This window comes from Leucoraja erinacea, chromosome 30, assembly GCF_028641065.1.
Source record: "Leucoraja erinacea ecotype New England chromosome 30, Leri_hhj_1, whole genome shotgun sequence".
NCBI classification, from domain to species: Eukaryota; Metazoa; Chordata; class Chondrichthyes; order Rajiformes; family Rajidae; genus Leucoraja; species Leucoraja erinaceus.
The window spans coordinates 617,335-632,500 of record NC_073406.1 but is presented as its reverse complement, the minus strand read 5'-3'; the positions used below and the strand labels follow the sequence as shown (position 1 = coordinate 632,500).

Here is a 15,166-nt window from a genome sequence, read left to right as displayed (position 1 = left end):
AATTCACTTTCTGTTCTTGCCCTGACCTGTGATTCTTGCTGAGACTCAGCTACACACACTGTGACTAGCATGAGAAGCAAGTGTCAGAATCACAGTCAGCTTCGAGTTGTGGCAGGCTGATTGATGCTGGAACTGCCTCTCTGACATTCTTCTCATTATTCAAAATAAATACTCAGTACCAACCTGATCTCCCGGTGGCTCAGCACTTCAACTCCCCCTCCCATTCCCAATCCGACCTTTCTGTCCTGGGCCTCCTCCATGGCCAGAGTGAGGACCACCCTAAATTGGAGGAGCAGCACCTCATATTTCACTTGGGCAGTTTGCACCCCAGCGGTATGAACATTGACCTCTAATTTCAGGTAGTCCCTGCTTTCTCCTCCCCTTCTCAGCTCTCCCTCTGCCCTTTGGCTCCACCTCTTCCTTTCTTCCTCCTGCCCCCCCCCCCCCCACCCTCACCCTCACCTTCACATCAGTCTGAAGAAGGGTTTCAACCCGAAACGTTGCCTATATCCTACGCTCCATAGATGCTGCCTCACCCGCTGAGTTTCTCCACCATTTTTGTCTACACTCGGTTTCTTAAAATTATTTTCAGAGATAAGCTCTAGAAAAAAATATAGTGGTAAAAAGTGATTATCATTGGGACTTTACAGAGCAAAATTCATTTATTTTAAATCAGGCCTAATATATAATGCTAGATGCCTATATCTATATATTACACTTATTAGATTGGGCATGTAGAATATCCTGTCCAGGAATGACCAGAATATGTTTTGCTTAATCAAGAACGTGACCAGCATTAACATCGATCACTGTCTTAACCAAGTTGTGTGTCTAGAATACCTGGTGTTATTCTGATATTGTAGAGGTATACCTTCCTTGCTTGCAAACAACATACAAAACCACAATTTGGTAGAAACATAGAAACATAGAAAATAGGTGCAGGAGTAGGCCATTCGGCCCTTCGAGCCTGCACTGCCATTCGATATGATCATGGTTGATCATCCAACTCAGTATCCCATCCCTGCCTTCTCTGCATACCCCCTGATCCCTTTAGCCACAAGGGCCACATCTAACTCCCTCTTAAATATAGCCAATGAACTGGCCTCAACTATGTTCTGTGGCAGAGAATTCCACAAATTCACCACTCTCTGTGTAAAAAATGATTTTCTCATCTCGGTCCTAAAAGACTTCCCTCTTATCCTTAAACTGTGACCCCGTGTTCTGGACTTCCCCAACATCGGGAATAATCTTCCTGCATCTAGCCTGTCCAACCCCTTAAGAATTTTGTAAGTTGTTATAAGATCCCCCCTCAATCTTCTAAATTCTAACGTGTACAAGCCAAGTCTATCCAGTCTTTCTTCATATGAAAGTCCTGCCATCCCAGTAGAAGCAAGGTATTGGGAATGCTAAATGAGGGCAGGGGCTTTAATCAATAAAACGTTACCGCCTGGATTGCAACTGCAGAATATTTGTGGGTTTCTTCAGTAATGCTTCAATGACTGACTGACCTACCTGTTTGCTTTCATGACTGTGGAATAATGTGGATAGTCCACGTGAAGTGGTGTATCACTGAGCCCGAGGTGGAGGTTCAGATTTCTAGAAGGGTCTCGACCTGAAACTTCACCTATTCTTTTTCTCCAGAGATGACCCGCTGAGTTACTCCAGCTTTTTTGTGTCTATCTTCACCATACATGTTACCTCCGAACTACTTGAAACCTGATGAGCATTTACTTCCCTCTGCACAAAGAGCAGTCATTGATCATGAAAAGTGTTAACTGCAACTTGCATTCTTTTTGACTGTATTTTATAGTTCTGATGAATTAGCAGCTGTGTGTGAGGTTGTGGAATATTTGTGTGTAAGATGGCACTTTAAGTTTACAGTGTAAATTAGAATGAATTGGAATCGTACTTGAACTTGATATTGCAACAACTTTATGCCAAGTGGCGCTGATCCACTTGACTATCACCATCCTTACTGGAAAGCTCCGTGGCTCAGTGATATAGCTGCTGCTTCAGCGCCGGAGACCCAGGTTCGATCCTGACTACACAGGCGCTGTCCGTGCGGAGTTTGTACGTTCTCCATGTGACCACGTGGGTTTCCTCCAGCTGTTCCCGTTTCCTCCCACACTCCAACGATGTGCAGGTTTGTAGATTAATTGTCTTCTGTAAATTGCCCCTAGTATGTAGGATGAAAAAGTGGGATTACATAGAATTAGTGTACGGGTGATCGATGGGCTGAAGGGGCTGTATCCACGCTGTATCTCTAAATTAAAAGAAAGATTGATGGTGCTTGGGCATTCCCAACAACCCCAGAAGGCCCTTGATTTAACATTTTAATAGAGCACCAACCGGTTTGGCAGTGAGCTATCAATCAAGCTGTAGTTACAGGTACAGAGAAAGGTACACTGATGATGTCTTCATATGTCTCACTTTCCATCCATAGTAACATTGCACCACATAACTCCAACTGCACTTATACTAATTTTATTTGAATGATACAAGGAAGTAACATACCTGATAATTTGCTTGTCAAACATTAATGCAATTAGTGCTTTATTTTTTTTGTTCGGCACTGGGACCTCAAAATACCAGGAGCTGGTAATACTTTATATTCATTGTGTATAACATAGATGCATCTGAATAAGGCTGATTTCATAAGGGAGTGCAAATATCACATTTATTCATTCTGTATTAAGAATGTGGTAGACTGAAAATCACATAGAATCTGTCTAAACAAATATATTAGGATTTGTACATTTAGATTACACTGGCATTCCTATACAAATCTATTTTCAACTTTTTTTCCAGTGTTTCATTGGTCTATTCATAGCAGAACAGAACTATTACTACTACAAGTTCTGTTCAGTTTTCTCTCTCGCCTCCCAGTAGAGGTTCCAGGCTCCCAATTGTAGGCAGAAAAACAGTCCTTTGATGTTCTGTCGCATTGCTGCAGGGTTACAACAATCACCACTTGCCAACCTCCTCCCTAGTCCCCACCATGCCAATACATCTCTGCTCTTTGCAGTCTTTGCACAAGCCAACACGATGTCTAACATTTGTGCTGGTGTGTCCATCATCCTTCAGAATTAGAATCTGTTCTGTTTATCTCCCTACCATCTCTCCGAGAAATACTGACCGATTTTGGAGTAAAGTATCATAGCTGCTCCTTGTCTTTGGTACCTGCCCTAATGTCTTGGTTTATTAAAGACACTTCATATGCACGATGACATTTGTTGATTTGGGAGATGGAGGGCGTAACATTGGGGCCTGACCCTGTCCTACCTGGCCATCTTTCATGTATTCAATTGGAAAGCAAGTAGGTGGGAGAACCAAGCCTAATTTTAACCTTCACCTTATTGCCAATAAGGCCAAGTTTAGTGTCCATTTGATAACAACTATTCTTATATAAATATAGAGGTTTTTTCCCTTCTGAGTATTGTGGCGTATTTCATTTAGTACTCCATTGTTTATGATTAGGTTAAAGATGGTTTACAGAGCTATGTTGGCAAAAATATTCTATGTAACCAGTTGGTACCATGTAAGATATCTTTGCCATGAGGTCTCATCATGACTCCTAGCAACCTGCTAAACTAACAGCACAGGAGCTGTTTTGCAAAATAATATGTGGATCCGACTAATGAACACTTGGGCAGGAAGAAGGGGTGTCTTGTGTAGTGGTGGGTCCCTTAATGGACAAGGCAGGCAGAAGCGAAAATTATGGGGTGGGGCATATAGGAGAAAAACATTCTTAGGAACAGGAAAGAGGCCATTTATTTCAGTAATCCATAACTTCATCTAATTGCCTTCAAACTTTTATATACTGCCAGGCTGGATTCAGCAGCCTTTCATGGTAAATTATTCCACAACTTTATTAGTCTTTTAATAAAGTGATTCCACTTGATATTCCTAACTTTCTGATTTTTAATTTGTATTGCCTGTATTTGTGTTGCTGTAAAGTTATGTACCAAAGCTAATAATTTTGCAGCATCAGCGTTTTGATCGCAGGGCAAATTGTCAGTGCGAAAGTGTGAAAATGTCAAAGAAGGCCCCTCAAAGGTTTCTCTTCTCCAAGTGAAACTAGCTCAGCTTCCTCGAAAGAGACAGAGGTTATTCAACTTCCATGCTGTATGAGTCTATAATAACACTTGCCACAACTGTTCCTGTGTTCTCCAGATTCTGCAATGAAATCCAAATCCAATTGCGCAGGTGTTAGACCACGTGATGAATGGAATTTTTCTTTACAATAGTCAGGGTTTTGTATTTGCCTGCATTGATTGGTTCTTCCTCCTTGCTGCTGCTGAAGGATGGCTGTTCATTTAATGATCACGTGCAAAATTGCATCTCCCACTCTTACTGTGAAATAACATTTGAAATGTGAGGTGAGCCGATATATGATTAACATAATAGCGTAGTCTATACACGACAAAATAATGTTCCAGTATCTTGGGCAAAAAAAATATAGTTCAAGGCAGCAGCATCAAAATCGGAACTTTGATGATTTTATCAGCGTGTCCCCCACAACATCATCTACAACAAGTATATTAATGAGGAATGGAGCACATTTACTACTTTCATTATTCAGCATCAGCATCAAGCACTAGGGGTTTTCATCTCGAATTAGCCACCTGTGGTTTTCATGAAATGAAATATCCAATTTTGTTATGTGTCAGATGAGGGCAGTTTTGGGCCAAGTGCTATGCCCACCAACAACTTGGTTAGCGGTTACCCAACGCATTTAAAGAAGGGTCTCAACTTGAACCGTCACCCATTCCTTCTCTCCAGAGATGCTGCCTGTCCTGCTGAGTTACTCCAGCTTTTTGTGTCTATCTTCGCATTTTACAAATTCCTGTCAGAACTTAACCTGGACTAAATTGATACTAATTCCTGGCATCATTGAGTCCCTTTAGATGTTAGTCTCTTGCTGGTCTGTCGTGATGTGCATGTATATACAACACAAAAAGAATGTAACTCCAGCACAAGAACAACTGCAAACATTCAAATTAGGATTCTAGATCTTTAACATCTGTAGCACAAGTTTCTGTCCAGATAACATGATCAACATTACATGAACACTAGGATCATTGTACAGGCTAAACTGGACTGTGCGGTACATTATACTAGAAGCAGTATTTCAGATAGAATCTTCTAGGATTCATTTCTTCTTGATGTAGTCTCTTTTGTAACTGCAGTATTCAGAACACTGTTATAATACATTCTGTTAGTCTGCCCAGCGTGCATATTCAGCACATAAAGGGTATTTTCTCTGTATTTGGTCTTTTACTGTTTCAACATCCCTATACATTATGTTACAATTGGTACCATCTAAATTATTTAATGATGGTATAGTGCTGTCTTCTCTGTTACAAGAAAAAAAATCACACACACACACGCACTCGTATTGTGGGGGAAGTCATGATATGCCAGTCACTGCAAGCTTTAAGGACCATATAAAAGCTTACATGCACATAGAGTTTGGAATGTATACGATTTGGAGGTAATGATATTCTGAGTAATCTGGAGACCGCTGCAGCTCAGAGAGATGTCTTTCTTTAATGGTTGACAATTGATAGGATGGTGAATAAATGGAAGGGTTTCCGTTTGAATCAGGTTATGCTGGGCGATCAATGAGAGGCACTGCTGGCAAAGTGTACGATCAGAGAACGGAAGGCTGCAATGGAGATTTGGAGAGGTATTGACGAGTTCTATGCCAGATATGCCCTAACTAAAGAGAGCACTATAGAACTGTAGAGGTATCCATACCAGAACCAGTCTGTGCAATATACCAATGTCAAACCAGACCATATTCTGCCCCCTTGTTCCACTTAAGCAGCATCAGTAACAGAGAGGTATGTTCAACCGGAGGACAAACAGTCGATGGGGAAATACCTCCAGATCTTTGTTAGTCAGCAATAAATAAAAATAATAAAACAAGGATCCGTTGGGACTGTTTAAATAATGTTTTCTCTCTATCTGTCTTCTTGGAATCGCTGTAGTGTTCTAGTCCCCGTGTTAGCGGGCATCGAGCTGGGTTTGCCTGGGCTGATCATCACCGGCATGTATGCATCTCCACCACTTTGCGGCACTGCTTACACTTGACAAAACAGCACCAGTGGAATTTACAACTGCATCTTTCCACAATCTCCACCTCCTCTGTGTTGAAGCTACGACCACAACACATGAGCTCACAACCGTCAATTGCCTTGGACGTCTTATTGCACTGACGTCCAGAGGTCCCGAGAACCCCGTTCTTAAGGTCATGGTCACAGAAATCTGGGCTTGAGTCGAGATACACAAGGTCCTCATCTGTGTGCGGCTTAAACTGTGAATTCTTGGGGACTAAGACTTTTGTGGAACCGATTTTCCTCTGTTCGACTTCTGTGGCTCCATCAAACTTCTCCTTAAGCACATTGCCCACTTTCCTGAACGGAGGCATGGCTTTCCAGCAAGTCTTCACTTCACACGATCCAGAAACTCCGTGACATTTACATTCCACCCTCATGTTGTTCAAAATGGCCTGAAAAGAGGAATGTGTAGTTAGACATTGTAGAAAAATAACTGAGGCTAAACATTTTCAGTGCTTGATGTGGTACAGCATACAATATTGTTAATGTGTCACAGTTGATTTTGAACAGATCAGGCTTTAGTTGTTTGTTTGAACAGCAGAACCATGACCGAGTCTGGAAACAGCTGCATCCTTGAAGAGATGGTGTCTCTTTGATGGGGAGTTTTTAATGCTACTTAATTCTTTGCACATTCTGCTGTCGGGGAACGTTTACACGATACCAACTCGAAATGTGTTTTCAATCATGGACTTTTCCAAACTTGACATAAGGTGGGAAATAAGTTCTCTGGCTGTTCTTACAAATGTTAGCATGTTCTGAAGGACATAAGTGAAATGAAATAATCAGAGCGGGGGAACGACTTGGATAGTGGGTGCAGCTCTGGGAAGGACTTACCAAGTAAGGAGAAACTTTGCAATCGAGTTGAGAGGGGATTCTTTGGAATCAATGTAGTTACCATGGGGGAAGTCAGAGAGTATGGAGAGAGTAAGGGAACAAAGTGTGTAGCATTCAGAAGGAAAGGGAATGACTGAATGAGACTTGGAGGAAGCAGTAAATTGTGAATAAAAATAGTAGGGGACCATGGGGAACCTACTGGGGATGATGAAGAGAAATGGCATTTCAATCTTGGTCCATAATACTTTAGTACATGTACCACAGTTTAATTTTATCAAGAAATTGATGGCCAAATCCAATTGGATACCAGTGCCTTGTGCTTAAAAACAAAAAGCAGTGAAATTGCTTCACCTTCCTTGTATCTGATGTGCTTATGCACAGAAGCACCTAGATGTGACAGTGGTGTCCAGTGTCTGAATGCCATTGCATACGTTCAGAACACTGCTTATAGCAAATTCCGTAATGTGTGTCAGTGGACACTCAAGCATAAGGTAGCTTTAATTATGATTATGAAGCTTGTTTTGGTAATACTTAATGGGGCCTGTGTGATCAGGTCTGAACCATGGCACGTCATTTGGAATCTCCTGTGGGTAAGTGCCTTTAATTTAAGAATTCCCCTCATAGGGTCTGTATTAGGGGGCTCATCTTACTTTGGCCCAGCTGCCATCTCAGCATCACCTCAACGAGAACTGAATGTCCTCACCATCAACCCTCAGCAGCTGATCACCAGTTCAATTCAGTTTAGTTTATTGTCCCGTGTACCGAGGTACAGTGAAAAGCTTTTGTTGCGTGCTAACCTGTCAGCAGGAAGACAATACATGATTACAATCAAGCCGTTTACATTGTACAGATACATGATAAGTCAACAACGTTTTGTGCAAGGTAAAGAAATGTAGGAGTAGAGATTTAAGAGTTTGGAGCGATTGTAATGTGTGATTGCGGATCTGTGGCGAGCATGATAGGCGCCTGGGATGGACGCCAGCTTGGAAAGGGGGTGATCAGGTTGGAAAGATCAGGATCCTGCCACCAATTACTCATGTTGACCCTCAAGATACCAATCCTCCCTGTACTTACACTTGTCCCATGCCCTAGCTTTCCCCACTCCCATGGAGATATAGTCACATCTCCACTACAAAATTCTTAAGGGGTTGGACAGGCTAGATGCAGGAAGATTGTTCCCGATGTTAGGGAAGTTCAGGACAAGGGGTCACAGCTTAAGGATAAGGGGGAAATCCTTTAAAACCGAGATGAGAAGAACTTTTTTATCTGTGGCCACAGAGGGAGTTTTCCTTATTTCAGGTACGGATACTGTTTGGAACTGCATTGAAAGATAGCTGGGAAATCTTCTCATCCCTGTTTGGAACAGCAATACATCTGGAAATGTGATGAACATGACATCTGAGTTGATCTCACCCTGTATCCTGTATCCATACACTGGACTGTAATCATGTATATTTGTTCCGCTGACTGGATGGCACGCAACAAAAAGCTTCTCACTATACCTTGGTACACGGGACAATAATAAAACTGAAGGTACACATAATTGCTGGAGAAACTCAGCGGGTGCAGCAGCATCTATGGAGTGAAATAATAAAACTGAACTGGACTAAACTAAAAAATGTGTCCTACAGTTCTGTCATGCAGGCCCTTGTGAATCGTTGATTCAGCAGAAGGTCATCTTTGTACCAGATGTTCTGCAGGTTAAATCAAATTGGGAAAAGACTACACTTGAACTGACTGTCATATTTCATTTGGGGGGTGGGGGGGGTCAGTCACAATGAATGTGTGGCGATATCACAGTAACTTCTTATTCAAGATGATCATTAATCTTGCAATTGACCACTGAAAGTTGCCCCTAGTACGTAGATGAACTGTAGAATCTGAGTGAAGGTGGGTGGGGGATGGTGAGGTGCAAGGGAGGTTGAAAGAGATTTGGGGCGAATGAAATGAGATTAGTGTGGATAGGGTAGTGTGGACGAGGATTTAGTCTCGGGCAGTGTGGCCTCAGAGTTTGTCTCCATGTTGTCTGAAGCTATTACTCTATAACGCTTATCTAAAACAAAGATTGCTTGAAAACAAAACTCAAAGTTGAAAATGTGAAGTACCTCGTTGAAACAAAGGCGTTGAGGCAGAATCATATTTTGTCAAAAAATATCTTATTTTAACATAATAAACATCACACGAATAATATCAGCAAATATTAAACCAGCGATCAACATTTTGAAGAGTGATAATGCAACTAAATATTAGGCAATCAACACATTGTTTACAGAATTTCTTGGATAATAAAAATTAAATGATATCCGATTACTCCACTGATTTAGAATGTTGTCTACATTTAGTAATTCAGCCGTTGTTTGTACTGGAAATATTGAATGATTCAACAGTTCCAACAGAACTATGTAAACAACACAGCAAAGTGAGAATTTGGTGTCGTAATGGTTAGATAATTTGAGCTATGTGACATTGAAGTAATGGAAGCAGACTACATAACACTAGATATTATGACTTTGTCTGTAGATTATAGGTCAAAATTCCACAATTATGTTATAATCATAATTTAGATGCACCTCCTCTCCAATATGTGACCAAGGGCCATCATGTACAATCATGTCGTTGTGATTCCACCATTAGTCTTGCTTTAGGAGATGGGAGAAGGTAATGTGGGGGAGGTTACCTCAGTATTCATGCCTTGAGTGAAAGCCTTTCTATTAAAACAGAGCCCAATACCTCAGCAAGCTTATCCAGCAATAAATGTCCTGGGCTTGCATTAGCATCTTGCATTCCATCACTAGTCTCCATGCATTTAGATGAGGAGAGAGAAAAAACACAGGCATGCTTCTCCTGATTTTTAAAACAGAAATATCTCATCAATATCTGAGAACAGCTCCATCCAAGACCGCAAGAAATTGCAGAGTTGTTGACGTAGCCCACACAACCAACCTCCCTTCCATTGACTCCATCTACACTTCACTCTGCCTCAGCGAGGCCAGCAACATAATCATGGACCAGTCTCACCCCGGTCACTTCCATTCTCCCTCTGGCATCAGGCAAGAAGTACAGAAGTTTGAATACGCACACCTCCAGATTCAGAGTCAGTTTCTTCCCAGCTGCTGCCAGGCAACTCAACCAGTTTTGCGTACAGTTTTGGTCTCCTAATCTGAGGAAAGACATTCTTGCCATAGAGGGAGTACAGAGAAGGTTCACAAGACTGATTCCTGGGATGTCAGGACTTTCATATGAAGAAAGACTGGATAGACTCGGTTTGTACTCGCTAGAATTTAGAAGATTGAGGGGGGATCTTATAGAAACTTACAAAATTCTTAAGGGGTTAGACAGGCTAGATGCCGGAAGATTGTTCCCGATGTTGGGGAAGTCCAGGACAAGGGGTCACAGTTTAAGGATAAGGGGGAAATCTTTTAGGACCGAGATGAGGAAAACTTTTTTCACACAGAGAGTGGTGAATCTGTGGAATTCTCTGCCGCAGAAGGTAGTTGAGGCCAGTTCATTGGCTATATTTAAGAGGGAGTTAGATGTGGCCCTTGTGGCTAAAGGGATCAGGGGGTATGGAGAGAAGGCAGGAACAGGATACTGAGTTGGATGATCAGCCATGATCATATTAAATGGCGGTGCAGGCTCGAAGGGCCGAATGGCCTACTCCTGCACCTATTTTCTATGTTTCTATCCTATCACCAACTAGAAAGTGGTCGTGAGCTACCACCTACCTCATTGGAGACCCTCGAATTATCTTTAATCAGGCCTTACTGGGCTTTATCTTGCTCTAAATGTCATTCTCTTTATCCTGTATCTATGCACTGTGGACTGCTCAATTGTAATCTTATATAGTCTTTTCTTTGACTGGATAGCATGCAACAAAAAAGCTTTTCATTGAACCTCTTAAACGTGACAATGATAGACTAAATAATAAACTAAACAATAACTTGCACTACCAAGAGGCGGGAATGTTGAAGCAGGGGGGGGGGGGGGGGGGTGGGGGACCAAGAGCTGGGCATGTTGAAAGCAGGGGGGGGGGGGGGGGGGGGAAGGGAAGGGGAATAGAAGAAACAATTTACTCAAATTAAATTGAGGATGAATCTCCAACGCCACAATATTCCTCTAACACGTTTAGCTCCTGCTGCTCCACATCTCAGGCATATGGTTGAAAATCATGTAATTTATGCAAGGTTAAGCAATTATGCCTTGATCTACGAAAATGTCTTAGTCTTAAGGATTACAAGTTGGAGCTTCGTTATTACTCTAACTAATAACTATTGTCAGAAATTGGCAACTTAATACCACAGTATTAATCAGCCAGCCATTATCATCCTTATTTTCCTGAAAATTATCTATATTTTCCCAAAGTCAATACGATCCAATAGAACTTTATTTAACCCAGGAGGGACATTGGTCCGTCAACAGTCATAAAACACAACAAGATACATGAAGGATGAAATTATAGTGGGAAGTACGAAAAGAGTGGAAGAGTACGAAACTAATAGAAAAAGAATAATTAATTCAATAAAGTGACGGATGTCTAATCTGAAGAAGGGTCTTGACCTGAAACGTCACCTATTGCTTTTCTCCAGAGATGCTGTCTGACCCGCTAAAGTGGCAAAGTTGAAGCTTGTTGGTATTTGCGTTGGAGTTGGGGGTTTGGGATGGTAGATCACGTACCTTCCTTCCTGCCTCATTGTTGTGCAGGTTCATCAGTGGCCTGCTGGAAGAAGCGCCTTTACTTCGCTCCCGTACATCCACAAAAGACTGGGAAAAGGCCACGCCATAAGCGATGTTATCAGAACAGCCCGACCATTGAAAACCTACGTACAATAGTAATACAAAAAATAATTGGAATGAAAGTTCATCTAATTCATTGAGAGTAATCCAGATATTTTCAAGGCTGAGTTATGCAAGGAAAAAAGGAGTCACAATATATTCTTTCTCAGATTGGCTAATTAATAGTTTCACATTAATTTTTATGATCAATGTTTTCCAGATTTTCAGTTCATGAGAACATTGATACGTTGTGCAGTATACATGACATACCAGAATTCCTCCAAGTTTATCAAGTTCTCCCCATCCAAAAGACTTTTTAACCTCGTGCCATTCTCTGAAGTCCTGGTTATGTTGCCATGTGGGGTGCAAAGGGAATATAAACTAAAACTAGCCACCTTGAGAAAAACAGTTGGAAATTCCTCACTGAGTTCTCAAGGAACAAGCTTTGGAACAAAATGTAAATTGTAGCTAAGTATCCTCCACAAAAATCCTTCCCTCCACCCCTCTCATCACTACTCCTGTCCTTACTGCACAGTGGAAAATGGTTCAAATCGTACATTGTGATATTCTCATCGTGGCCTTGAAGCCAAATAAAATCAATTCCCTAACAGTGACGGTAAACGGCAGACTCCCATAGATAGCCGCCTGTTTCAAAATGCTGCAGTGACGTTTGTTTAATTTCCTTTTTACAGCATGCACAACAAAATGAACAGCCATGTTTACACTTCCTGGTTCCTGATGTACCGAGGAGTCAAGTTACTGATCAATTGCCTTTTCACACAACTTCAGCAAAGCAAAAAACAATCATACATTTTATTTGGTTCCTTTAACTTTTTTTTAATAGCTCTCCATTTGCAAGAGGGAATGTTTTTATTTGCTTAATCAACTAAGTAGATTTATAGCATGCCTGGAGTTTACTTCAGCTGCTGGTTTTAATCAGACGGTCCACGAGCTGCCCCTCATCCTGACTTTGACTTGGGTTTTAAGTGATAAACATTTACTTCTTTCCCCTCACCATCCTTAGCCGTCTAGCCTAACTATCTCTCTGAACAGACTCCAAGCAGCTGACCTGAATTAAACCCGATAGATTAATACCACTCTCTGGGAAAAAAAAACACGATCAAAACTGCACATTTTTGGATAATTGTAATATACAAAAGAGACGCCAATCAAATACACATTTTCACAAATACCGCAAGATGTTTGTACTTGCATTAAATGGCTTGTTCATCCCTACAACAGGCAGAAAGTACTGATTTTAGTCTAAAGCAGTTGTTTCAAGTTACAGTTGCTCATGATTTCTAGGAGTAAGCTGGTCTTATAAAACATAGCTGGTGAGTTGTCCCGTACATTCATAGGGCATGGAGGAATGAGAGGAAGAGGATATGTTTGAACCTCCCACTTCAAGCATTTAATAATGTCCCAAATGCATGGTAAATACTCAGACTCCTAAGTGGGGAGTGACAATGGAAGAAAGTTGCATCTCAGAGACTTTGGGGTTGGAAAGAGGGGGAATATACCTTGGTGTTTACTGTGAGTCATGCATTATTCCTTCCTCTACCTGTTTCAAACACAAAATACTTCTATGATGATAAAACACAAGGAAGGGAATTTTCCTGGGTGTTCATTCACGATGAATATTAGCATTGGAAAATGGACTGTTTTCTCTCTCATGCTCTGAGTATCGTCATCAAATACTTGGCCAGCCCAAAAGTTAGAAAATGAGTTGTTCCAAACCCTTGCTTCTAACAACTGGTCTCGCTCCAACCTGAGGAAAGGCTGTACTATGCGTGATTTTGTTCATACCAGCCATTCCACTGCCTCAATCAATACCAGATTATGATCACAAAACAAAATACGACAGATGCTGGAAATCTTAAATTCAACACAGAAAATCCACAACTGCTGTTAGACCTGTGAAATTTTTCCTGATTATAAGTAATTTGAAATGAGCACCTGGATTGAAACCGGTGAAACTTATTTTGTAGCCGACTTTTAAAAACAAATGCGACCCTCCCCTTCTCCAGTCATAGTTATAGAGTCATAGAATGTGGAAACAAGCCCTTTGTCCCAACTACTCCACACCAACCAACATGTCCCATCTACACTAGTCCCACTTGCCTGCTTTTGGCCCATAACCTATCCTATCCACGTACCTATCTAATTACTTTTAAATATTGCGATAGTCCTTGCCGTAACTACCTCCTCTGGCTGCTCGTTCCATACACCCACCACCTTTTGTGTGAAAACGTTACTCTTCAGATTCCTATTAAATCTTTCCCCCTTTACCTTAAACTAATGCCCTTTGATTCTTGATTCCCTTACTCTAAGCAAGAGACTCTGGGCGTCTACCTGATCTATTCCTCTCATGATTTTTGCACCTCTATAAGATCACCCCTCACCCCCCTGCGCTCCAAGGAATAAAGTCAATTTCCCCAGTTCAGAACACAGGTGTTTACAGGTGAAAGGTGTGTAGTGTCTCTACCCAGCCAGGTCCCCACGTGAAGCAACATGTTTGGAATTACCATCAGGGCTCACTCCATGGACTGTCCGATCACACCCACACTTCTCCAGCTCTCCGCTGCTACAGGCACGAGTAACTGCAAAGGCCACTCCAGCGGAGGAGATTGCATACACAAAGGCTGCTTCTCTTGTTCCTGCGTTCAAACATATGACACTGGTTATTTAACTGCATTGTAGACACACACAGGATGTAGCAGTGCCTGCACAGAGCGGAGAAACATAGGCAGAACTAAATAACACGACTGGCTTCTGTTTCATAGTCACCCCAGAAGTGTCGTAAATTTATGCTGGTGCACGATGTCCAGTTAGATTTCCATTTAGGAGCAAGCTAAGTGTATAGGTCCTGCCATTTAATGGGAAATTCACCCAATTTCCCCATCTCTATTATATTTGAATAGTGAAAGGCCTGGATGGAGTGGATGTGGAGAGGATGTTTCCATTAGTGGGAGAGTCTAGAACTAAACTTTCCCTCAGAATAAAAGACGTACCTTTAGAAAGGAGAAGAGGAGGATTTTCTTTAGTCAGTGGGTGATGAATCTGTGAAATTAATCGCCACAGACGGCTGTGGAGGCCAAGCCAATATATATTTTTAAGGCAGAGATAGATAGATTCTTGTTTAGTACAGGTGTCAGGAGTTATGGGGAGAAGGCAGGGGAATGGGGTTGAGAGAGGGAGAGATAGATCAGCCATGATTGAATGGCAGAGTAGACTTGATGGGCCGAATGGCCTAATTCTGCTCCTGAAACCTATGACTATCTGTTCCGATGATAATCCGTCCCACACCAGTGTTTCTGAGATGTCTCTTTTTACCCTTTAATCTTGATTTCCCTCTTCCTTGTTGGACAGATCTCTTGACGACATCCCCCTCTTCCCTCCACTTCAACCCAGTCAAAACAAGCACAAGGTTCCCAATG

At 41.7% G+C, this 15,166-nt stretch overlaps 1 protein-coding gene across 1 annotated transcript in view; it reads right to left on the bottom strand.

The window, feature by feature from the left end:
- Positions 1 to 2,659: 2,659 nt before the first annotated feature.
- Positions 2,660 to 15,166, bottom strand: part of wnt4 (wingless-type MMTV integration site family, member 4) — a 40,696-nt gene continuing 28,189 nt past the window's right edge. The window contains exons 3-5 of the mRNA XM_055659050.1: positions 14,255 to 14,386; positions 11,631 to 11,773; positions 2,660 to 6,514 (exon numbers count right to left, since the gene is read on the bottom strand). Coding sequence (XP_055515025.1) covers positions 6,047 to 6,514; positions 11,631 to 11,773; positions 14,255 to 14,386 — 743 coding nt within the window. The 3' untranslated portion in view covers positions 2,660 to 6,046. The remainder of the gene's footprint in view (positions 6,515 to 11,630; positions 11,774 to 14,254; positions 14,387 to 15,166) is intronic.